Source organism: Mastigoproctus giganteus, chromosome 5, assembly GCF_048544385.1.
Source record: "Mastigoproctus giganteus isolate SK-2022 chromosome 5, ASM4854438v1, whole genome shotgun sequence".
NCBI lineage: Eukaryota > Metazoa > Arthropoda > Arachnida > Uropygi > Thelyphonidae > Mastigoproctus > Mastigoproctus giganteus.
The window spans coordinates 181923160-181950704 of NC_143579.1; the positions used below are offsets into that span (position 1 = coordinate 181923160).

The 27545-nt window shown below is 36.4% G+C and overlaps 2 protein-coding genes across 3 annotated transcripts in view; one reads left to right on the forward strand and one right to left on the reverse strand.

Moving 5' to 3' along the window:
- The window catches only part of LOC150085895 (immunomodulatory peroxidase-like), a 312395-nt gene extending 306694 nt beyond the window's left edge, over nucleotides 1-5701 (forward strand). The window contains exon 15 of the mRNA XM_090374732.1: nucleotides 5481-5701. The gene's annotated coding sequence lies outside the window, so the exon portion shown is untranslated. The remainder of the gene's footprint in view (nucleotides 1-5480) is intronic.
- The window catches only part of LOC150085898 (beta-keto L-gulonate decarboxylase-like), a 128310-nt gene that overhangs the window by 28443 nt on the left and 72322 nt on the right, over nucleotides 1-27545 (reverse strand). For both annotated transcript variants that reach the window (XM_090373559.1, XM_090373560.1), the window contains exon 6: nucleotides 27008-27097. In XM_090373559.1, the coding sequence (XP_090229685.1) occupies nucleotides 27008-27097 (90 nt within the window). The remainder of the gene's footprint in view (nucleotides 1-27007; nucleotides 27098-27545) is intronic.

The window sequence follows — 27545 nt, forward strand, 5'->3', positions numbered from 1 at the left end:
TAGTATGCCTTTAAAAATTAGCTTACCTAACATTTTTCTATCTGTTGTCTGTTAGACATCAACTGATTATGATTACTTCAAGAAAGATAATATTGCACATCTTCATAAATACTAACTCAGTCTTTTTTTTTATGATACTATTATTCAGACTTGGCTATTTGAATCATTTCCAAAACTGCATGCGAAAGAGAACTGAATTCATCCCCCCCCAACTGGTTGAATATTCTAACTCAGCACTGCTACGAGGAATTATTAAAATATCAATTTTAATAAAATGTCAATAAAACTTGGGATAATTTGTAATTTGTTATATCTCGTGCTTCCTTATGCACTTGTCAATTCTCCAACCAAGATCACTGTACATCAGTTCTTTCTTCTTTTATTATAAAATCCAGTAGGTTCCCACCTTGAAACTGACAGAACTGTTGTAAGATCAGTTCTGTCAGTTTACCATATTAAGAAGTGCTGGATTTTTTTTTTTTTTTTTTTTTTGTGAAATCGATTCATTTCAATTTGGTTCAAAAAAAAAAAAACTCTCTCAAAATGGCATTATTTGGATTATGAATTGGTTCTCCAAAATATAATTAATTTAAGTTAAAGTCAAATATTAGTTAACTTAATGATGAACTCTTTTTGGAGTTCATAGATAGGTTTAAAATTAGCAGACTTTTGACTGGCAACATACTTTAGTGTTAGGAATTCAAGGCAGGAAGGTCACTGGCTGTAATTTACTAAACTTATTTATAGTCGTACAACTTTGGCTATGAGCATGTTAAATATTTGATGTTGTAACCAGAGCTGCAAACTGAACTGAACCACACCCATTTTTCTAAACCATGAACTGAAACCACTGAACAGATTTTTTTTTTTTTTTTCTGAACTGCAAACCAAACCAACATATTTTTGGAAAATGTGGTTCGGTTTTTGGTTCAAACATCGACTACAGGTCAATGAAAATTTGGAAAATTTTCGTGGGGAAATCCAGTGAGCAGGAAACATATACTCCTTCCTCTTTCTTTTTCCATTGTTCATGGCTAGGCTTCTAGAATGGTTACCAAGAAGATGTGAAAAACACTGAATCAGATTAGCAGCCCATCTCAGGGGTAGGGAAGGAGGTTTTTTTTTGCTTTGACCAAGAAATGAGTAATGGAGGAACCCTGTGGCCCACAGGGTCCCTGCTGAGCTATTTGAATAGAAGCTCTGCAGTGGGGCACTTGGGAAGGGATGCTCTTGATGCAGCAGAACACCGACCAAATCAGTGATAAGGAAGTGAAAGGGCGTAGTACTGAAAATCACTCATTAGCGTTTTTCTTTGAAAAGATTAGCATATTTAGTTTCTGAGGTTTTGTTCTGAAGGTTCATCATTCCTGTTTCTGCTCTGGCATAGTGCACTTCGGCTGCAATATTAGGCTACATGTGGACATCTTGGAGGAAGGATTCCCAAAAGAATCGTCTTCAGTAAGTGTATATGTATTATTTTATTGTAACCTTTACTTATTAATTAAATTATAATAACTCCTGGAAATTCTCATTTGTATTGGATGAATTTTTATTTTATTTTGTAATGATGAGCAACTCATACACTGAATTACAGTAAATCTTCAGTATATCTAAGCATGCTTAATATTAATACAGTTCTAATAACTATGTGCACAAATGGAAAACATTTCTGCAGTATTTTTATTAAATATTATTTTTAACATTTTATTTTATTTAATATTCAATTTTTTCTCATTTTCTCATATTCACAATGAGATATAATAAAACGATGCTGTTTTTAACTATATTTTTAGTGTTTGCTGCATACTGATATGCTGCTTTTTCACAAACTTGTACATTGTGAAATTCTTTTGCAGCCTGAGGCTTAAACCCTAAAAGTACTTCAGTCTAATTCACTTTATACACCATCAGGCATCTCTCATATTGTGGAGTTATACTTCATAGCTGTTTTGTCATCACTGCATCACCAAGGTACCTATTCTGAAGGAGGGCCAAATGGCCCTGAAATGGTCACCAGAAGAGCTTGATTCTGCCTGGAGTTTCCAAGAATAGGTAACAACAGTGTTCTCTACTGGGGAAGCATTGCCTATTCGAGGAGTTTTGAGTTTTTTTTAAGTGGTTGGTGTTACTGTCCCTTTCATTCTTCTACAGTTTCTTTTCTTTTTCCATTCCTACTATTACTTTCCCTCTACTTTTTGCTTTTCTAAGTCTAATAAGGACAAATGGATAGTAGAGTACCCACACGTATACAAACAAGCCTTGAAACGGTGCCATCTGGGTGGTAGTGCCCACTGAGAATAAGTAACAGTAGTAATAAGTAACTTCTCTACTAAAGAAGCATTACTTATTCGAAGTAGTGCAATATTGTGGTAACTTGTTGTGAAGGTATTCATAATATGGGATTTAACTAAAATGATGCCGGCTTTAGCTTTTTTTTTTTTTTTTTTAGAATTGCTGCATACTAATATGCTGCATTTGCACAAACGTGTTATTCAATTTTTTTTAAATTGATTATTCGATTTTTTTATTTATTATTATTCGATTTTTAGTTTTAGAGAAAAATAGGTGTGAAGGAATCTATGTATTTATCACTTTTTTTTTGTGGCAGATAAGCTCAGAAAAGATCAATAATCTAGCCCCACTGCTAATCAAAGATTATGCACTCTTATTTACTGTTAAGTGCTGCGTAATATTTAAGAAATAAAGGATATTCTAAGTAATTTAATGATAATGTTTTTGTTCATTTTATGTACATACTTCACCTTTATTGAGTTGTTCAACAACTTCTTAGCATATGTCTCTTAAATATTATTTTTGTTACAGTTTACAAGGTCCTCTTACCAAGAAAGGCTTAAGTTCTGCAAATTGCAGCGGCTGGAGACTAGGCACCTGCAAGGTGATCTGATTGAGATGTATAAGGCCTTGAATGGGTTAAGCACACTTGAATTCTGATGGGATTCTTTTGCTTGCTCAGATTATGAACCTAAGGGGGCATAAATTCAAATTGAAGAAAGACAGCTGTAGAATAGATGTGCGGAAATTTGCCTTTAGCCAGCGGGTGGTTAATTGCTGGAACAAACTTCCATCTGTCGTGGAAGTTGATACCTTAAATATATTCAAGGAGGAAATGAACAAACTTTTAGAGGGAATGGTTGTGCGAAATTTTTTTTTTTTTTGGCTGATGCTACATAAGCTCATACGCTTGCTTTCTTGCATCACATGCTCTATTACTTGCTCCTCAGGAACAATCTGGAAATCTCTATATGGAAGATACTGATACTGAAGATATCGAAGAATCTGAGACTATAGACCTCTAGTGATACAAATATGTGTAAAGAAAATTTCCATGATCTATGTGTTCAGGGTATTATGGTATCTGTTGTTGTGCTGCACATTCTCTGCAGTTGGCTGTAAAAGATGTTGTGAAATGTGATGAATTGAAACTTCCCTTAGCAAAAGCACAAGCAGTGGTGAAAAAGCTGCAAATCCCTTCTATCCTTATACACATTAAAAGAGAAAAGTGTAGAAAAGTAATACTATACTGCGAAATCAGATGGAATTCCACTGTTAATATGTTATGTCTTGTGGAGCTAAAACAATTTTGCATCGATTTATCTGTGCCCATAAAGGAATTGCATTTGTCAGCCAGTGTGTGGCAAAAGATTGAAAATATTATAGAAGTTTTGGAACCTGTTAGGATAGCATGTGAAATGCTGCAGTCAGAGCAGCTGGCGATGACTGATTTTTACTACACAAGGATGAAATGTAAAATGGAAGTTAGAAAAATTGAAAATGAAGTGTCATCTTTTTTAGCTTGTATGTATCTGGACCCCAGGTACCAAATATTACTAGATAATATCCAAAAACAGAAAGCTAACGAACATTTATGAGAGCTTGTGCCGGCTACGGGCTACAGAAAAAAATCCTGAAATGAAAAGTTCAGATGAAATTGCAACGGGTGAAACCATGGATGACATCGAAAAGCTGTTATTTGAAAAGGAAATTAAAAAGAGACAGATAGTGGAAACAAAGAAATTCGACTTAATGGCCTCTCTGAACAATTTTGACGATATCGAAAGGGTACCAACAAAAACAAGCATCTTAGGATATTGGAAAGTTATTTTTTTTTTTTTTTTTTTTAGGCGCATTAGTAACTAAGGCCATATTGCTCCGGGATATGCGGTGGTCATTCCCTGACCTTTCCGCATCCTCCGTATTTGGTGGCGACGGGCTCGAACCCCGGTCTAATCAAGAAGCGTGTGCTACGCACTGCTGCTCTTTCCCACCTGGCTACGGAGACGCGATATTGGAAAGCAAACGAGTTTAGTCACCCAGAGCTTTATCAGCTAGCTAAAGTAATCTTCACAGTTCCTGCCACACAAGCAAGTATAGAAAGATGCTTTTCAACATTAAAGATCATTTTGACTGATAAAGAGGAGTTGTTTAGGCTTAAGGTTAATGGAGGACATTTTATTTATAAATTAAATAATTAATTCCAAATTACCTATGTAATCTGTTGTTTTTTAAGATTCATGATCAATTTTCAAAGAAATTATTTTGATACATTAATTCCTTATGTCCATTATCTGAGTAACTAATACTATTTCGTTTGTTTCTTCTGTTCTTAAAGTTTTATTGTGATTATTTTCTGTGATTCTTTTTATATTATCTGGAAATATCTGCCTTACTTAGTATTATTAAATTATATTAAAAACTTTGTTTGAATAATTATTTTCATTCCAAATTAAACGTTCTCTTGTATACATTTGAGTATTGAATACGAGAAGAGATTAATATTCAGAGTTAATGTTTTGGTAATTTCTGCTCCTTTTTCAATCAGATTTAAAATGATTAACATGCAGTTTTATTATTTGTCAAATATATTATTAATATAATTTACTTTTATTTAAAATAAGATTTTATAATGTGATATTACTATCATTAATGAACTAAGGAAACTATACAAATTATTTCAGACGATATACTTGACTGAACCGAACAGAACCACTAGTCAAAATTTCCTTTTGAACCAGACCGTGAACCAAACCGGTCCAAAATTTTAGGTGGTTTGTAGCTCTGGTTGTAACACTTAAATGGATCTATCAATATGCAAATTACCTTGATGGTACAATGTGCAAATCTGCACTAGCTATACTTTGTTTTTACTATATGAATAAAACACCTTCCTGTTCTACAGCAACTTCTTTTAATGCTCAATACACACTGTCTCTATAGTTGTCTTTTAGTTGGTCTTTTGTAATTATGATTGACAAGGAAGGTGGCCTTAACTAATTTACTGATGATGGGAAGGTGATGTTTTGTTTGTTATTTCTAAATACCATCAGCAGTACAAGTTAATAAAAATTTGCTTCTCCTCCCCCCCCCCCTTTTTTATATGGCTATATAATTAATGATATTAAGAAAAAATTCAATTTTTTTAAAAAATTACAATTTTAACAGTTTTTACTACTTTTTTGCAGAAACAAAAAGACAGGAATTCTATAGTAGCAACTCTAGTAAAATAGGCAAGACAGGAGGAGTCAAATCAGTCAAACATATGGATTATCCATCGTAAATTCAGAAAGTTGGCAGCTGTACCTCTAGTAATTTTGTCCTGAAAAATAATCTGAAAATTCTGCATCCAAAATTCACTTTTTTTGATTAAGTTACCACATTCAGCCAATGTTGCTATTCTAATGATGTCAGGGAGGTTTTTTTAAAAAAACTAGCTGCTGTAAAGAGTAGCTGATTAAGTAATTCGAAATCTTGTTTTATTCCATAATTATCTTTTTACACATTTCTAACAGGGTATGCTACAATTTTTTTTTTTTTTTTTTTTTTTTGTTAAATATAGTGTACTAATATTATGTTACTAAAAGTATTGGGACTATGATTTGCAGATCAGATTTTAATACAGCATGTAGTCTTTATGAAATTCCATCCACCAATTTATGATGTTTCTACAGAAATTTTTTTTAATCTTCCAAAAGAATTTTTAATTGGGTGAGCAATGTTGGCTCCATGACTGAGCACTAATATACCTTTCCAGTTTATCCCACATAATTCTATTTATCTCAGCTCTTAACATAGGTGACTCTTATCACTAAGCTTTGTTACAGGAGGTACTGTTTTGGTATTTAAAAAAAATAATAAAAATCTGCAACATAAAACTGAATCAACACTGGAAGGACTGTTACCAAAGATATCACAATATCATGCCTCCCATTAGATACTGTCCATAAAAACCACTGGCTGTCATATGTTTCACAGTTGGGGAAGTGCAATAATTTTAAAAATGTTCTTCCAGCTGGTGATGAAAGCAACATATCAAGTTTTATTACTCCAGAGAATCCTTGCCCACTCCTAGAAGGTGGGAAAGGATTCTCTGGAGTGATTCTAATTCCTCTAAGGTTCACACCTCATCTTTTTTTGAGCATCATCTTTTGCACATTTTTACTCAGTTATAAGGCTTGTGACAGCTTGTCTGTGGAAACTTTGCAAACAGTATGAACATTAACATACTCAGACCTCTTGACTGAATCTTGAGTAACTTAGGTGTAATTTTTCTGGTTAAAATTACTGAGATCTGTTATCAAATTATGTGGTATCGCTGAAACTCAACCCTCAAAGCTAACTGTCCTTAGTTAGCAGTCTTTGGAGCAGTGAGAAGCACCAAAATCTGTTGTATTAGTAGAGGCATATGACACAAGAAAGCAAGCTTATGCAGCATCAGCCCAAAAAAAAAAAAAAAAAAAACACTTCCATTTCACCCCTCTGTTCATTCGAAATACCTGTCCAGCTGAACCTTAAATTTATTTAAGCTATCAACTTCCACAACACGGGATGGAAGTCTGTTCCACCAACCAACTACCCGCTGGCTAAAGGCAAATTTCCGCACATCTATCCTACATCTGTCTTTCCTCAATCTGAATTTATGCCCTCTCGGGTGATTATTCCGAGCAAGAGGAAGAATCCCATCAGCATTGAGCATGCTCAAACCATTCAAAGCTTTATACACCTCTATCAGATCACCTCGCCGGTGCCTAGTTTCCAGACACTAATTTGCAGAACTTAAGCCTTTCTTCGTAAGAGCAACCCTTTGTTCCATTCATTAATCTTGTTGCCCTTCTCTGTACACATTCCAACAGCTCTACATCCTTCTAGAAATAAGGCCTCCAGACCTGTATACAGTACTCAAGATGTGGCCTGACCATTGCCTTATACAAGGCAATAATCACCTCCTTATCCCTGCTAAAAAAAATTCCTGTATATCATTGACAACACACCATGAGCTACTCTTGCAGCTCGTCTGCACTGCTCAGAGAACTTCATATCTGCCTGCACAATTAACCCCAGGTCCTTTTCATTCTCTACCACGGCAGTGTAGTACCACAGAGTTGATACGTTGCCCTGGGGTTGCTGTTTCTCATATGTAGTACTTTACATTTGTCACCTCTCAGCCCATCTGCTCAAACTTTCCAGATCCTGTTGCAGCAGCATAGCATCAGTAGTATTCTTAACAACCCTGCCAACCTTTATCGTCTGCAAACTTGGACATTAAGTTTGATATACCATCATCAATATTATTTATAAATACAGAAAACAATAATGGACCCAATACTGAACCCTGAGGGACTCCACTAATAACATTAGTCCACAATGAGCAGTGTCCATTGATTACCACTCTGTCTTCTCCCCCTCAACCACCCTTTTATCCATAGCAGCAATTTGCCTCCAATGCCATCATCATCATCAGCCATTTTCAATCCACTGCAGGATGAAGGCCTCTCCAGCAACTTTCCAGTTTCTTCTGTTTTGAGCACTGGCCATCCATTTACTACTCAAAAACTCATGAATTTCATCTATCCATCTCCGCCTTTGTCTTCCAGGTTTTCTTCTAGCTCCTCTTGGGTACCATTCTGTTATTTTCTTAGTCCATCTGTCATCATGTCTTCGAGCTATGTGTCCTGCCCAAGACCATTTTAGTTCTTTAGTTTTGATAAGAATGTCCTTTACTTGAGTTTGCTGCCTAATCCATGTGTTTCTCTTCTTATCTAACAGTCTGATTCCCAATATAATTCGTTCCATTCTTCGCTGTGTAGTTCTTAGCTTCTCTTCCATTCTTTTGGTGAGTGCCCAAGTTTCACTTCCATAAGTCATGGTGGGGAGTATACATTGATTCATTATTTTACGTTTCAGACAAACTGGGATATTGCTCTTCAGTATGTGACTATATTTCCTGAATGCTATCCATCCAAAATTTATTCTTCTCTTGACTTCCAGCCATTTATCATTATTACAGCTAATAACTTGTCCCAGATAAGTATATGACTCCACCTTTTCAATTACTGCTCCTTCAATCATTATTTCCCTTTCCATGGCATACTTGTTCATCATTACTTTTGTTTTAGCCATATTCATCTTTAGTCCAAAATCCTTAGTAACTGTGCATAACTGATTAAGAGTTTCCTCTAATTCTTTGGGATCATGGCTTATGACCACAATGTCATCTGCAAATCGTAAATGGTTTAGGTACTCTCCGTTCACATTGACTCCTTTCTGCAACCAGTCTAATCTTCTGAAAGCTTCCTCAAGGGCAGCAGTAAACAGCTTCGGAGATATTGTGTCTCCTTGTCGAACTCCTTTCTCGATTTTAAATTTGCTACTGTCTTTGTCTAGTCTCATAAAGGATGTTGCACTCTCATATATTTTCTTCAAAATCATAATATATGGAGTATCTATGCCTTGTCTTTCCAGTGCCCGAAACATTGCCTTATGCTGTATGGAGTCAAATGCCTTTTCATAATCCACAAACGCCAGGCATAATGGTGTTTTATATTCATTTGCTTTCTCCATTAGCTGTGATATTACGTGAAGGTGATCCATAGTTGAGAATCCTGTCCTAAAGCCAGCTTGCTCTTTCGGTTGATTCTCATCAAGTATTCTTTCTAATCTGTTAGTAATGACCCTTGTGAACAACTTGTAGATATGGGATAACAAGCTAATTGGTCTATAATTTCCAATTTCTGATTTATCTCCTTTCTTATGCAGCAAAACTATGATTGCATTATTCCACTGCTTAGGCGTCACACCTTTTCTAATGCACTTTGTGAAGAGCCTTGCCAGTTTTTGTGTTATGTCTCTTCCTCCCAATTTTAGCAACTCTACAATAACTTCATCTTCCCCCAGGGCTTTCTGATTCTTCATTTTCTTCAATGCATGTTCTACCTCATCAGGAAGAATATTGGGTATGTCGTATGTGTTGCTACTTTGCAATCCATCTTCCCCACTGCTGGCATCATTTCCTCGCTCCTTGTATAATTCTCTATAGTAGTCTTCTGCTATTTGAATTATGCCTTCTGTTTATAAGTACATCATCGCTATTCTTCAGTTTCAGTATCATTTGTCTTTTTGTATTACTGCTCATGGCTGCTGATTTAAATCCTTTGTTTTCCCTTAATGCTTGTTCTACTTTTCTTGTGTTAAATCTTCTTATGTCCTCTCTGAGTCTCTTTCTAATGGCTTTGCATAACTCAGTATACTCAATTTTCTCCCTGTCAGTGTTTTTCTTGCTCTTCATTTGTCATCTTTGGTTCATCACGACAAGTGTTTGTTGACTAATTTTTTCTTCTTTGGATTTCTGTTTCCCTATAGGTTTCTTGGGCTTTATCACTTTCAGAAAGTTGTAATATTCCTCGTCGATATCTTGGTCCTGAGCAGTCTGCAGAAGCTCAAACTTGTTAAGTTCCAGTACATTCTGTTTTTTCTCCTCCTCTGTTATTTCAAAGACCTTTGTATTATTTACTCGAGTCAGTTTTTTCCTTTCCTACATCTATATCAAGTGTACATCTTACCATTCTGTGATCACTTCCAACATTTACCTTATTCAGGACAGTAACATCATTCACAATATATCTTCTGTTAGTGAGGATGAAGTCGATTTCATTAGTTGTTAATCCATTTGGACTCTTCCATGTCCACTTTCTGTTCACCCTTTTCTTGAAAAAAAGTGTTCATTACTGACATTCCTTGAGAGTCTGCAAATTCCACAAGTCTTTCACCTCATTTATTTCTTTCACCAATTCCAAAATTTCCTATAGTTCCTCTTTCTGCACTGTTTTTCCAACCTTAGCATTGAAGTCCCCCCCCCCATAATAATAGTGTAGTGGGTTTTCTGCTCATCTAGAAGACTCTCAATTTCAGTGTACATTTCTTCAACCTCTTCATCATCATGGCTCGATGTTGGTGCATAAATCATTATAATCTTTAGCTTGTACCTCTTAGAAATCTTGAGTATTAGTCTTGACACCCTTGGTGATGTACTTTTGAATTCCAAAATGTTGTTTTTAAAATCTTTATGGACCAGAAACCCAATTCCACCTTCACTTCTTTCGCTGTTTCCATTGGTGTACAGCAGATTTCCACTTGATAAACTTATAAGTGATTCATTTCTTCTTCTTGTTTCAGCCAAACCGATGATATTCCAATTCACATTTTCTAATTCCTTTTCCAGCTCTAATATCCTGTCTTCACCGATGAGTGATCGTACATTATAACAGGCCAAGTTCAATTTCCGTGCATGGCAGCCTGGTCGTACCCAGAGATTCTTAGCACCCTCTGCTTCCACTCTGATCCTCTCGCTGCCGTAAGAGGGAGAGTGAAAGCTGCTGGGGACTGAGGGCCATTTGTATTGTTGTGCTCTCACTGCTGGAGGGTTTGGTCTTTTCCTCTTCACGCTGACAAGGCGTCTTGAAGAGAACCACTCTACACGTTCGTTGCCACCTAAGTGACGTAACAGGGCTTACCATCGAGAAGGTGTGCATGAGTGGATTTTAGGGAGGCAGGCCAACCGGACTTCTCCTAAATCTTCTGTAATAGAGAGATATTGGATCCATCAGTGTTTTAGGCTGAGTGTCTGATAACACACAGGATACCTGTTTCCCTCTAAGCCCCTTTAAGTTCCCCTCCAATGCCACACTGCTCCAATTTGTGCAGCAGTATCAAAAGCCTTTCTAAGATCCAAGTATATAATATCAAAGTTATTCCCTGTATCAAGTTCTTTTGTGACATAGTATCCAATCAAATTGGTCAGGCTTGACTTTCTCTTAACCAAACCATGCTTGTCCGAGCTATAACTGAAGTCTTGTCTAGATGATCCTGCAGTGCTTCTTTAACCAATGCCTCCGTTAATTTTCCTGGAACAGAAGTTAAACTCACAGGTCTATAATTACTTGTGTCAGCCTTTGGGAATTGGGGTCACATTTGCACATCTCCAGTCTATGGGTATCTCCCCTGAGTCCATAGAAGCTCTCATAATTATGGCTAAGGGTTTGCTTACTTCCTTTGGTGCCTCCTTAAATATAACTGGATAGATCCCATCAACCCCAGGTGCTTTTCTTGTGTTTATCTTCAACAATTTCTCCTCCACTTTACTCTCAGTTATTACAAGATTATCTAGCTTACCGCCAGAGTTGAATACACCTCTACCATTCCCCTAGCTGCATAACTCCTCATGTGTGAATGTCAATGTGAAATATTCATTTAGTTTTTTAGCCACCTGAGCAGGATCCTCAACAGTTGAACCATCGATATCAAGCGGACCAATCTGATTCATCCCCTTCCTTCTAGAGTTTACATAAGTAAAGGACTCTTTGCTGTTTTTCTTTGCATCCTTTGCCAAAGATTTCTCGTAATCTGCCTTCGCCCGTCTAACCTCCTTTGTAACTTGGTTACAGATAAACATATCTGTCATAGGCTTCTGTGTCACATATTAATTTATATGTATCCCATGCATTTTTCTTCTCTGCCATATGTCTCATTAGTTCATCTGACATCCATTTAGGCCTAAACCTTGAACAATATTTCTTAGTTGGTATGTAAAGCCTAGTAGCTTTCAAGATAAGTTTTGCTGCTGGTAACATCATCAGTTGGTCCCACTGTATAGAATTTAAATACTTTCTCAGACCATCGTAGTCGCCTTTACGAAGGCAAAAACCCTTCCCTTTACCCCTGATGGTAGTTACCGCTTTGAGTAAATCCCACTTCAGTACACTGTGATCACTGCCACCTGGCAAAGCTAATTGTCCTTCAGTTAGCAGTCTTTGGAGCAATGAGAAGCACCAAAATCTGTTGTATGCCAAGTCTTTTCACCCCCCAAACAAACTGAAGGATGCATGCTATTACAGACATAATATACTGATGCTTCACAGCTTTAGTCCTTAATGCATGCCACCACCTTCGGGTAATGCGTTATGTGATCCCATATTTTAAAGAATGCTACCCATTCTTTTTCTTAGCAATTCTAAGAAAAGCTTTTCAACACTTAAGTATTCATTGGAATACTGATCAGAGGGGGAAAAAAAAGTTTTGAAGAATCTGAAGACTGCAGTGTAACCACTGCCCATTTTATCATGTAGGCCACGACAGGCAGGCTTCAGCTCTTACAGGTAGCAAAACAGTAGATTTACTGTTCCCTTTTTGTGCAATGAATAGCAGTATATGTTGTTTGCAGACAGGCAGTGTTGATGGCTTCATACAGTCCTGCTGCCCTCACAGGTGGCATACTGAATATAGTCACCATCTTCCCTACACAGGGTGGAAAAAGCCCATGTTCAAATCCTCTCAATGATATGAGGAATATGGCTTTTTTTTTTTTTTTCACAATGTGGCTGAGTTAATCAGTCTCAGGTGAGGATTGTAGAAATTTACATCTAGCAAACAGTCAAATTGACAACAGACTGTGATTTACTGACACAATACACTGACGACACCACATCACCTTAGTTGCTTTGGCACTTACCACCCACTTCTGCTTAAAGTGGCAGTTTTGCACTGGTGAAAATGAAATACTGCTAGGGCTGCTATCATGGAGGTACCCAAAAATTCAGGACTAGACGGTTGATTCAACATGGCTGCTAAAAACATAGGGTGGACCGCTTTCAAGTATCTTTCAGGGAGAAAGGCAGGATTTGCAGTTTAACCTCTGAAGTTTTGATTGTTTTCTGTATATCAGCAGGAGCACTGTTCACTAATTAAAAATGCTATGCATACTATGCATTCAAATTTGTCATCAAAGCATTTTTTTCAGTTTGATTTTTTTTTTTTTTTTTTTTTTAAATATTCACAAATGTATTCCCAAATCTCCATTCCTTTGAATATAAATGCATATAAATAAAACAAAAAATAAAATACAAATTCAGGGTGTCCCAAAAGTCACTGTGGATTTTGGTGAAACAGTGTGATTTTCAAATAAATTTCATTACGCCAGGTATATTTATTCTTTTTTATATAAAATATAAGTATTTCTAATGTGTTAGAGATGTTATTATAATTTTTATTAATTTATTTTCAGACCCATAATTCATGATGAATGTTCAAGGGTGAATTTTTGTTGCAACATACCAAATAAAAGGAATGAAGTTTTGTGAAATTAGGGAAAGATTTTCAAGGAGATTCCACTGATTGGTCCTACAGACAATGTAATTTGTGCACTGGTGAATAAGTTAGCATTAGCAAAGGCACATGATGCAAGAAAGAAAGAAAGCTTATATAGATAGCATCAGCCAAAAAAAAACCCTTATTTCACCCATCCACTCGCTACAAATGTTTGTCAAGGTTCTGCCTTGAATCTATTTAAGTATCAACATCTACAACAACAGATGGAAAATTGTTCCAGCAATCAACCACCCACTGGCTAAAGGCAAACTTTGGCACATCTATCCTAAAACAGTCTTTCCTCAATTTGAATTTATGCCCTCTCAGGCGATTATTCTGAGCAAGAGGAAGAATCCCATCAGTATTGAGCATGCTCAAACCATTCAATCAGATCACCTCGCAGGTGCCTTGTCTCTAGACACTGTAATTTGCAAAACTTAAGCCTGTATTTGTAAGAGCAACCCTTTGTTCTATTCACTAATCTTGTTGCCCTTCTCTGTACTCGTTCCACAGCTCCACATCCTTCTTAAAATGAGGCCTCCAGACCTGTATACAGTACTCAAGGTGTGGCCTGACCATTGCCTTATACAAGGGGATAATCACCTTATCCCTGGGCGCCTTCGTAGCCAGGTGGGAAGGAGCAGCAGTGCGCAGCACACGCTTCTTGATTAGCCCGGGGTTCGAGCCCGTCACCACCAAATACGGAGGATGCGGAAAGGTCAGGGACTGACCACCGCATATCCCGGAGCAATATGGCCTTAGTTGCTAATGCTCCTAAAAACCAAACAACAACAACAACCTTATCCCTGCTAGAAAAATTCTTTTATATCGTTGACTAGACACCATGAGCTACTCTTGCAGACAGTCTGCACTGCTCAGAAAACTTCATATCTGCCTGCACAATTACCCCCAGGTCCTTTTCATTCTCTACCACTGTCAGTGTGATACCACAGAGTTGATATGTTGCCCTGGGATTGCTATTTCCCATATGTAATACTTTACATTTGTCAATGTTAAACTTCATTTGCCACCTCTCAGCCCATCTGCTCAACTTTTTTAGATCCTGTTGCAGCAGTGTACTGTCACTAGTGTCATTTACAACCTTGCCAACCTTCGTATCATCTGCAAACTTGGACATTAAGCCTGATATAACTTCAATAATATCATTGATAAATACAGAAAACAACAATGGACCCAACACTGAACCCTGCGGGACTCTACTAATAACATTAGTCCACGAAGAGCAGTGTCCATTGATTAACACTTTTTTTTCCCTCTTACTCAACCATCCCTTTATCCATAGCAGCAATTTGCCTTCAATGCCACACTGCTCCAATTTGTGCAGCAGTCTTTCATGTGCAACAGTATCAAAGGCTTTTCTAAGATCCAAATATATGATATCAAAGTTATTCATTGCATCCAGTTCCTTTATGAGTATATCATAGTATCCAATAAAATTAGTCAGACAAGACTTCCCCTTAACAAACCCATGCTTTGTCCAAGTTATAACTGAAATCTTGTCTAGATGATCCTGCAATGCTTCTTTAACCAGTGCCTCCATTAATTTCCCTGGTACAGAAGTTAAACTAACAGGTCTCTAATTACCCGTGATTCTCTTTGATCCTCCTTTGTGGATTGGGGTCACATTTGCATATCTCCAGTCCAGGGAAGCTTTCATAATTATGGCTAAGGGTTTGCTTACTTCTTTTGCTGCCTCCTTTAATATAACTGGATAGATTCCATCCAACCCAGGTGCCTTTCTTGTGTTTATCTTCAACAATTTCTCCTCCACTTTACTCTCAGTTATTACAAGATTATCTAGCTTACCGCCAGAGTTGAATACACCTTGGCATTCCCCTCCCTGAATAACTCCTCATATGTGAATGTCGATGTAAAATATTCATTTAGTTTGTTAGCTACCTTAGCAGGATCATCAACAGTTGAACCATCGATATCAAGTGGACCAATCTGATTCATCCCCTTCCTCCTAGAGTTTTACATAAGTAAAGAACTCTTTGCTGTTTTTCTTTGCATCCTTTGCCAAAGATTTTTCGTAATCTGCCTTTGCCTCCCTAATCTCCTTTGTAACTTGGTTACAGACTAGCCTATATCTGTCATAGGCTTTTGTGTCACATGTTAATTTATATGTATCCCATGCATTTTTCTTCTCTGTCACATGTCTAATTAGTTTATCTGACATCCATTTAGGCCTAAATCTTGAACAATATTTCTTAGTTGGTATGAAAAGCCCAGTAGCTTCCAAGATTTAATTTTTTGAATGCTTCCCATTTTGAATTTGTTGTTTGTAATATCTTCGGTTGGGCCCACCGTATAGATTTAAATACTTCTCAGACCACCGTAGTTACCTTTACGAAAGCATAAACCCTTCCCTTTAACCTTGATACCCTAGTTACCTCTTTGAGTAAATCCCACTTCAGTTCACTGCCATCTAGTGGTTCCTTTATCTGCAGATTCTTGATGCATGAAGAATCACTACTGATAATCATATCAAGAATATTACTCCCTCTAGTTGCCTCCCGAATGCCGACCGGGCTAGCTGGGTGGTAAAGTGCCTGCCTGACAACCCAAAGGTCACGGGTTCGAATCCCACCTCTGGCTTTGATCAGAGTACTACAAAAACCTTGGAAGGTGCAATATGGCCACAGAAACTGTTGTGCCAATAACTAACATAAAGAAAAAGAAGAAGCCTCCTGAACATGCTGCTGCAGAAAACAATCATCCAATAAATCCACAAAAGCCTTGCTAGTGTGTGAATGACCAACCCACAAATTCCAGTCAGTATCTGAGAAATTAAAATCTCCCATTATAAGACACTAATTTACTGCCCCACTCTATTTCTCTGCACAATTGCTCATTATAATCATCAAATTCATTAGGCCTATAACACACACACCTACTCATTTTTTCCTTTCCCAGTGCTTATGTCACACCAAACCGACTGAACATTGCATTGTTCACACACATGAATTGGATGCTCTTCCTTAGATTTTGTGTGTTTCTTAACTAACAGCATAACCCCTCCTCCCTTTAAAGTTTAAAAGAATTGGATCTGTGCATGAGGAGGAGAGATGTGGATGCCCAAGGACAGCATTGATTCAATTGGGGAAATGTTTGAAGAGGACCAAAAATTATCAGTTAGGAAGGAATCTCTAAGACTGAATGTACCCATGACATTAGTTCACAGAATTTTGCATTCAACAATGATGAAAAAGCTCTGCCACATCCAACTGTTGCATGAAGAAGATTTTCCATGTTGAGCAGCAATGTGTGGAGAACTTGTCGATCAAATCCAAAATTAACTTAATGGAGCACACTATGAAATCTCCTTGAAAACCTTTTATCAATAATTATAAAAGGCTTCTCTTGCATGTTTGATTATTTAAGGTATGAAATTGGTACAACACAATGCCAACAAGTAGTAAATAAGCAAGCAAAATATACAGTTTGTAGTGATGTTCTAATACGTTGTCATTGCATTTCAATAATGTTGGATGTAAAATGTGTTTGCTGTTTAGTACGATAAATGTTAATTTTGTGCAAAATTAACATTATATTTAATTCAGAAATATAGCTTTACATGAAATTTGGGACAAAACAGCATCCCCATTTTTTTTTTTTTTTTTTTTTTTTTTTTTTTTTTTTTGTAAATCACACATAATATCAGAACAATACCAAAAAAAAAATCGTGTCATCTGGTCACCCGAACTATGATCAACATTCAAAAGTTTAGGATCATCTTTTAGAAGGTGTCCATTTGGTGTCTGGTGAAACAGTATACAGGTAGTTCCCGACTTTACGAGTTAATTCGTTCCTATCGCGTGCTCATAAAGTGGGAATTTTTCCCATAGACATAATGTTAAAAATAGGAGTTATGTTCTCAACAATGAAATTAGTTAGCTAATTAGTTTGTTTAAAGAATGATTGATTTATCCAAAGAAATGAAAATGTAGCCTGTAAAAACAAGCAAATTATAATAATAAAGAAATTATTTATGACTTAAAAAAATGTTAAAGAATGTTTATTCATCATCATCATCGACTAAATGCACACTCGTTGACCACTCATTATTTGCTCGGCAATCATTGGTTTGTTGCACAAGGAGTCGTCTTCTTCAGAAATGCTTCAAGAGGTGTTTGTTTCCAAGATAGTCTTCTCTTTTCTTTATAAATATCAATGGCGTGCATAAGCTTTAACGGAACACACAAATTGAAACTAACACGATTTGCACGGAGTACCAAGTTTACGAAGCTCAAAAAAAAAAAAGGAATGATGAGAAGATTCTGAAAATGTATTTGTTTTTTATACGATTGAAGGTTTCAGTAAAAAGGAAACACATTTCACCATAATAATGTAAAAAACCACACGATCAGTATTTTTGAAAATGCAATACGATCGAGTTTACAACCCGTTTGTAATTTCTTGCAGTAACAGAAAAGCCCAATAAACCGGAAAGTGCAAATTGATTTTATTGTTTTATGGTCGTGACCTCCAGAAATGTGCTCTAGAAAAATATCACAAAGCCGTTCAAAATTGAGGAGGCTTCCATCCTGCAGTGGGTTGATAATGGCTGCACTTTACTTTTTTTTTTAATAGAACATATGACAATGATGAAAGTGTAGTGTATTTTAATGATTTCAATTGGTAAGTAATACAATTTACACTATAAAAATGACCTTTTAGAGAGTTATATAGCGAAAATTTCAACTTCCGAGGTTGTGGAACACATTACCCAAAAAAAAAAAAAAAAAACACACACTGTGTTATATCGGGTTCACATTACGATATTTTCACGATGGTGGTGTCTCTGGAATGGATTAATATTGTAAAGCGGGGTGCGCTGTATTGTTTAGCTACACGTCTGGTTTGAAATGTGGTATTTATGAATGTTTAACATTCATTTTTTGCAACTAACGTTCATATTTTCGCTTTTGTTATACTTGGGGGGGGGGGACTTGTAAAGCGAGAACTGCCTGTATATAGTTTCCTTAACAGACACCTCTCTAAAACGGATGCTTCTTGTTGTGGACACTCAGGCTTGGGTCCCAGCCATAAGCATTAGAAATTACATTAAATGGCCTCTCCAAAATGGACATTCTGTAATGCAAAACATTTTAATATAATAGGTGTCCTTTTGGTATTTTCAACCTTACTAGATGGGGTGCTTTCAAGGATAATTGATACATGTATGCATTTTCTTTGGTTGAGGAGCAATTGCAATGAAGGAAGGTCATTACAATAGTTCTAATTACACTTCTAATAGTCATGGATTAATCAGAGCAGATGGCACAATATTCATTAATACATTCACCACTGCTGGTAAGGGATGGTTACAAATTTATTTTTGCTGTCTCCGACATCCTACTGTTGCACATAACTTAGCAAAGCAATAAAATGGCTAAACTGAGAAATGCTGTTTCCAAATTTAGTCTGTGATATGTACATATAAAAAAAGGTGTAGTGAATAGAGTTATAATACATAATTTCTTTCATTTAAAAAAACCCTACCGACAAACTGCATAGATAATTTTGACACTAATCCTTGTGGATTTCCCCCATCAACTTTTATATATTAAAGTATCTAAAAAACTCCTTTAAAAACAAAAAAAAAAAAAAAAAAAAAATTTGTGCATAGAATACATTATACAAATCTGGAATCATTTCCAGGTGATAGAGGATATCTTCAAGTTTTTATTCACCAGCCAAAAAAGTGAGCTGTACAATACAGCATCATAATCACAAAACTGTAATTATGGCAGAACCCCCAGAAGTAGTATTGGTATGTGATGCAAGAAAGCAAGTGTAAGAGCTTATGCAGCATCAGCAAAAAAAAAAAAAAAATTTACAAAACAATTCCCTTTAAATGTTTGTCCAGTTCCTCCTTAAATTTATTTGACATATCAACTTCCACAACGACAGATGGAAGTTTGTTCCAGCAATTAACCACCTGCTGGCTAAAGGCAAATTTCCACACATCTATCTCTACATCTGTCTTTCCTCAATTTGAATTTATACCCTTTTAGGTTCGGTAATCTGAACAAGTGGAAGAATCCCATCAGTGTACTCAACCCATTCAAGGCCTTATATACCTCAGTCAGATCACCTTGCAGGTGCCTAGTCTCCAGCCGCTGCAATTTGCAGAACTTAAGCCTCTCTTGGTAAGATGTTAATGTTTTAATGTTAGTTAGTTTTTAGGAGCATTAGCAACTAAGGCCATATTGCTCCAGGATATGCGATGGTCATTCCCTGACCTTTCTGCATCCTCCGTATTTGGTGGTGATGGGCTCGAACCCCGGTTTAATCAAGAACCGTGTGCTACGCACTGCTGCTCCTTCCCACCTGGCTACGGAGATGCCCTCTTGGTAAGAGGATCCCTTCATTCCCCTCACCAATCTTGTTGCCCTTCTCTGTCCACACTCAAGCAAAAATCTACGTCCTTCCTAAAATGAGGCCTCCAGACCTGTACGCAGTACTCAAGGCATGGCCTGACCATTGCCTTATACAGAGGGACAATCACCTAGTTTTCCCTGCTAGCAAAATTCCTGTATATCATTGACAAAACCCCATGACCTGCCCTGGCAGCCTGTCTGCATTGCTCAGAAAACTTCATATCTGACTGCACAATTACTCCCAGGTCTTTTTCATTTTCTGCCACCTTAAGTGTAGTATCACACAGTTGGTACATTTCTCTGGGGTTACTTTTACCCATATGCAGTACTTTGCATTTGTCAAGGTTAAACTTTAGTTACCACTTCTCAGCCCATCTGCCCAAATTTTCTAGATCCTGTTGCAGTAGCACACTGTCATTACTGCCATTAACAACCCTGCCAACCTTTGCATCATCTGCAAACTTTGACACTAAGCCTGATATACCTTCATCAATATCATTGATAAATATACAAAACAACAGTGGACCTAACACCGAACCCTGTGGGACTCCACTAATAACATTAGTCCACAAAGAGCAGTAGCCATTGATTACCACCGGGTTCGGTGGTAATGAATTCAATCAAATCTTCTCCCACTCAACCATCCTTTTATTCATTGTAGCAACTTACCCTTAATACCATTCTGCTCCAATTTGTACAGTAGTCTTCCATGCGCAACAGCGTCAAAAGCTTTCCTGAAATCCAAGTATATGATATCAAAATTATTTTTTGCATCCAGTTCCTTTGTAACCACATCATAATATCCAATCGAATTCATGCTGTGTACTTTGTTTCAACGAGTACAGTCTGGAGTTGCACATAAATTTTGAATTCTAGTTCTACTTGAAGCTTCTTTTTAAACTTAAAAAGAAGCTTCAAGTAGACCTAGAATTCTGTAGAAGTATGAAAACATTCATAAAGGATACCTGTTTGAGCAATTATTCTGGAAGAGGTGGTGGTGATGGTGGTACAGAAGTTGGAGCAGGTGCAAGGAAGTTTTATGCAAAGGTCAGGCAAATCCATAAACATGCCAGTTGTGAACTTATATGTCAAGGCCAATAATATGTAACATGTTACATAGCTGTCTGAGGATGAAACCATACAAGTTACAGCTTGTATTGAAGCTGCTGATTGATGATAAAACCAAGATGATGAAATTTTTTTGGTAAATTTCTCCATTATTAGTTTTGCAATTATGCTGCCATCTGCAGCGCACACTTTTTCTAACTGGTGAATAAAAACTTGTAGACATTCTCTATTACTTGGAAGTAATTTCAAATTTTTATCATATACCATATTCACACAATACAATTTTAGTTTTATAAAGGACATTCCTAGCCGACCGGGTAAAGTGCCTGACTGGCAACCCAAAGGTCGCAGGTTCGATTCCCGCCTCGGGCTTGGATCAAAGTACTGCAAAAAACCTTGGGAGGTGCATTATGGCCACAGAAGCCTATGTGCCAACAACTACCAAAAAAAAAAAAGAAAAAAAGGACATCCCATACATTTGATAAAAATGCTATGTGATGCTTGATATCACTTTTGTAACTGCTGTTTCCACCTTTTGACTAAGGACAATGGCAATTTTCCGATACCATCACATACCACTTTGACTTGGCAGTGAGAAATGGCGGTCATTTAAGTAGCTACATACTAAGTTTGTCCTTGTCCTTGTATGCAGATTTTCCTTTGGATTATCGAAATAACATTGATTTCATGGGTTTTTTTTTTTTTTTAAGAAATGAAATTTCTTGGCAGGGATGTATGCAAAAATTTAAAAAAGGGAGGGGTTTTGATCCATTAAAGGGGATACAATGTTTATATTAAAAAAATAATAAACTGTTTGAGTAAAAACAAAATAAGGACTAAAATTAAGTGAACTAATTACACATTAAATGAAAAAAATAAATGAAAATTAAATGCTCTAAACAAAGCCATTTATATTCATTTTTACAAAAAGTTCATTATGTGCTTTAAAAAAGTTGTGTTATTTATTTAAAATTAATTAATTAAAATACATATGTATGAGGACTGTTCTAAAAATACTCAGACTTAGATCACTGCTCTGAGTCAGACTCGCTTGGGAGGTTGGTACGTGTCTCCTTTTTGAAATAGCATCCTTCACATTCTGTACACCTTTTACAGCAGTTCACTAGCTTCTGAAACACGTGCTGCAGCCCATTTTCTGAAAGGCATTGCAGGATAGTGTATGTGGCAGATTTAGCTTCTTCATTTGTATTAAATTCTTTTCCTCTCAATTCTTTTTTTTTTTTTTTTTTTTTTTTTTGAGGTTAGGGAAAGCCCAGAAATCGCATAGTGCAAGGTCTGAGCTGTATGGAGGATGGTCTAGTGGTTGATCTCCAATTTTCACTAAAGCTTGCATTGCTGGTTGTTAGACATGTGGCCTTGAAGAAGAAGACCATTCTTGATTAAGCAGTTCCGGTCTTTTTTTGCAAATTTCTCCTTTGAGGGCATAATATTCTCCATTTACAGTTTGTTTCTCAAGAACCCAGTGCTGCAGTATTATTCCATGGGCATCAAAAAACAAAAACAAAATTAACATCAATTTTTTTGATGAACCAAAAACTTTTTTTTTTAACGTGGTGAATCATGGTGTTTCCATATGCTTGGCTGCTGTTTGGACTCGGGATCAAAAAGTTTAATCCAGGGCTCATCACATGATTATTTTATTCAAAAAGTCTGACTCTTCTTCCACCTTGTCAATAAAGACTTCACAAAGTTCAATGCACTGTTCTTTCTGTTCTGCAGTAAGATCGCGTGGTACCCATCTTGTGCAAACACATGAAACACTAAGGTGCATCTTTACAATTTCGTGACATCTTGCTACACCAACATTCAACTGAACTGCTGGATCACAAATCGATAAAAGTCATTTCAATAACGTTTCAGCTTCCTCAAGGTTTTCATCGTTCAATGAGGTTGACGGATGCGTGCTTCCTTGTTCATGTTGTATGTTTTTTTTTTTTTCCATCCTTAAAATCTTCTACCATTTAAATACAGCTGTTTTGGCCAAGGCTTGCTTCTTCACTGTATGCTTCTTGAATCATCTCAAACATATTCTGACCACTTTTGCCTAACTTGACACAAAATTCAATCACTATTCTTTGTCAATAATTAACAAAATATTTTTTTTTTCATCCCCCACCATAAAACAACACACTTCACATAAACTGTTATAGTGAACAGTTTAAAGCAATAAACTGTTATAACAAACACAAAAATGAATACTGTGTGATATGCTTGCACAAACTAAGTAAGAAAAGATGGGAGAAACATTCCTAGACTGCAAACTCTTCACTCGTTTCCATAGCAACGAAACAGTGTTGCCAGTCCACATATTTTTGGAATACCCCTTGTACAGTGATAATCAATACAAGTAAAAATTGATTATTAAAAACCATAAGAGGAAACCTCATACCTTTATGTAGAATCAGAATTCTCTCAACCCTCACAGTCGAAGGATTATATGATTATACGAATAAATGTTCCATGTTTAATTAAAAATTAAACAGCATTAAAGGATTGTCATGCATTCAATTCTCATCCCCAACATAATACATCAATAAAAGCCAGGGGAAGCAGACAGCCATCAACACAGAGAGTAGTAATCAACAGACACTGCTCTTCATGGACTAATGTTATTAGTGGAGTCCCTCAGGGTTCAGTGTTGGGTCCATTGTTGTTTTCTGTATTTATAAATGATATTGATGATGATATATCAGGCTTAATGTCAAAGTTTGCAGACGATACGAAGGTTGCAGTACACTGCTGCAACAGGATCTAGAAAAGTTGAGCAGATGGGCTGAGAGGTGGCAAATGAAGTTTAACATTGACAAATGTAAAGTACTACATATGGGAAGCAGTAATCCCAGAGTAACATATCAACTCTGTGGTACCACACTGATAGTGGTAGAGAATGAAAAGGGCCTGGGGGTAATTGTGCAGGGAGACATGAAGTTTTGTGAGCAGTGCAGACGGTCTGTAAGAGTAGCTCATGGTGTCTTGTCAATGATATACAGGAATTTTTCTAGCAGGGATAAGGAGGTGATTATCCCCTTGTATAAGGAAATGGTCAGGGCACACCTTGAGTACTGTATACAGAAGGCTGGAGGCCTCATTTTAAGAAGGATGTAGAGCTGTTGGAACGAGTACAGAGAAGGGCAACAAGACTAGTGAATAGAACAAAGGGTTGCTCTTACGAAGAAAGGCTTAAGTTTTGCAAATTACAGTGTCTGGAGACTAAGCACTTGCAAGGTGATCTAATTGAGGTGTATAAAGCTTTGAATGGTTTGAGCATGCTCAATGCAGATGGGATTCTTCCTCTTGCTTAGAATAATCGCCTGAGAGGGCATAAATTCAAATTGAGGAAAGACAGTTGTAGGATAGATGTGCGGAAGTTTGCCTTTAGCCAGCGGATGGTTGATTGCTGGAACAAGCTTCCATTTGTTGTAGAAGTTGCTTAACTAGATTCAAGGCAGAACTTGACAAACATTTGGAGCGAGTGCATAGGTAAAATAGCGGTTTTTTTTTGGCTGATGCTATATAAGCTTGCTTTCTTGCATTGTGTGTCTTTTCTAATGCTAACACCCCCCCCCCCAAAAAAAACCCCAACCGATGTCGCATGCTAACATGAGAACTGAAAACAATTGTCAAATTAATCCTTAAGAAACATAAGTTCATCAATAAACCTTAATGTACATTGATAAATTAATCCTTAAGAAACATAAGATAAATGTATATCAGGGATTCGATAGGTTTATGTATACAAAAGGGTGGACATCATTCGCAAAAAACACTTTACTTCCTGTGAGCACAGAATCTACCCAAATAAGTTTTGTCCCTTATAAGAAGTTTAGACAATTTTATGTTTTTAGATATTTTAATTCCATGTACATTTATCTTATGTTTCTTAAATATTAATTCGATAATTGTTTTCAGTTCTCATGTTAGCATGCAACATCGGTTGGGTTTTTTAGGAGTGTTGATGGCTGTCTGCTTCCCCTGGGTTTTATTGATGTTGGGGATGAGAATTGAATTCATGACAATCTTTTAATACGTATCTATTTATATAATTTTTTAATGTAGTTTTAATTAAACATGGGACATTTATTCGTATAATCATATAATCCTTCGACCATGAGGGTTGAGAGAATTCCAGTCCTATATAAAAAAGGTATGAGGTTTCCTCTTACAGTTTTTAATAATAACTGTAGTAGGACATATTGAGCTTTATCGCTCTTACAATCATAATAAATAAAAACTGAGTAAGAAACCAGTTACAGAGAATTTCATTTTTCTGAATAATTGAAAAGTGGAAACCTCAAGGGTAATAGCCTCAACCTACAAAAAATTTACTTAACATAAATGTTAGTGAAATGGCATCAATGTTATATCTCATTGTGAATACCTTCATGAGTTGCCTGATATTGCACTACCTTGAATGAGCAATGCTTCACCAGTGGAGAAGACTATTGTTACTTAATTTCAGTGGATACCTACCCACCCACCCACCAATGATAGGCCAAATAGCCTTGAAATGGCCGTCTGGTGAAGCACTGTTTATTTGAGGTAGTGCAATATCAGGCAACTCGTGAAGGTATTCACAATATGAGATACGATAAAAACAATGCCAGTTTCACCAATTTGGTGATTCACTTATGTAAAAACATGATGCTATTGCCCTAAAAACTTTGCATTACATTAACTATATGTCTGATAATAACCTTTCAATTTGAAAGCACACTATCATGCATCAGATCATTTTCTAGAGTTGACATAATAGAAGACACCACTTGTTGTCTTCAGTGCAATCTCATGCTTAAATTCTGAAACCCAGTTCTTTACATCAAGACGCCAGCAACTTCCAGGTGCTATTGTGTCACCAAATTTTCTGGATATGAATCTCATAAAACATTTCTGGGATTACATGGATCAAAGATCCAGTGTTTGGATCCTCTAACACAGACTACTGCAGATCTACAGGTTGCAATTCTAATGACTTGGTGCAACAAACCTTCAATCTTCAGAGGACTTATAGAGTCCATGCCTTACCATCTGGTGGCAGCACTGGTGCCAAGAGGAAGACATACCCACTATTAGGTAGGTAGTCATAAAGTTTTGACTGGACAGTGTATACTGGCCTGCCAAAAAGGATTCAGACAACACCTCTATAACTTGTATTTATTAGCACATAGGTGCACCTTTTTTATGTATTACTGCCCAAATGTAGCAAGACAAAATCTACACTAAATATCTACATAAAACTTGATTAAGATTTGTCCACTTTGCCCATAAATAATTTCAAAAGCCAGTGATCACTGGTCTGCTCTGTGCTAACCTAAACTTGTGAATCAGGCAGTGTTTAACTGAAAATGGATAAACCAATGTTTATCTGATTTCTCCTCATGGCAGTGGGGGTTGAGCCCTAAAGAAAATAATCACCACTCCAAAATATTATCCCAATACTCCTTGAGTAGTTTTTGATACAACAGTCCTTTTAAGTAGTAGTGAAATGCTTGGTGATTATAATGAGAGAACCTCTTGCATAAATTGTTTTCCACACCTTCAACATTATTTTGCAGTCATGCATTAGACACCCAGCTCTCAAAAGGTCAGAGTGGCTGACCTATGAAGCTAGTAGACTGCTATGCGATGAAGTTACTTTCATCATTCCATAACACCAAAGTCCATTAGCTCAGTCAATTATCTCTCCCTCTAAGTACTAGGCAAACAGTATTTGATATTGATGAGAGTGATGAATCATTTATAATTTGGAAGCTTGCACAGCAGCTCTCTTCACATAAAACTTAATTGCACAGTATATATATAGAAACACCGGTCACTGTAAAAGTTTGTTTAGGAGGATGTGAAATTGCTATAAATCTATTGAAGTAATGTTTTCCAGTTCTTGTTGGCAGTATTTATCATTTAAATTTGATTAAAATTTTGCAAAATGTGAACAGTTCCGAGCTTCCTAATTTCTTACAGGAATGAAATATACACACTTTTAACACACTTTAATTCCTGTATTTCATAATAACTTTTCATAACTGAATCTGCACATGCTTTCCTTTATCTTACATGTTTGATGATAAATTAAAACATACCTTTCCAGGCTTCCCTTGACTTGCAAATAAGTTACCCATTAAACAAATATCTGTATTTTGTTGAATCTGTTCTAAGTGACAGCCACCATTCTGTAGGTTGAAAAAAAAAAAAAAAAAAAAAAAAATTACAAGAAAAAATAGTGGATAAAATTCTTTCTATAGTTATTTTAGGCTATATTAATATACATGTTCTAATATAATACATACATAAAAACACTGCTACATAAATAAAAAAAACACCTTGTTTTTCTATATAACCCTTTTTAGCAATGAACCCATCAAATGTTTGCACTCAGGGCAATGAGTTTTCAGCTAGTAGCTCTGTATGAACAGAGTTTGGTCACAGCAAACTGTAGCCAAACTCAGTTCATCCAGCTAGCCACTGTTTTATTTTTTATATAAATGATTTTAAATATAAATTTATTATTTTGACTTGAAGATCCAACATCAGATTAATATTAGTGTCAAAAATCAAATTGGAATTTTAAAAAAATTCATTACTTTTTTTTGTGACACTGAAATTGCAGCACCCCGAAAG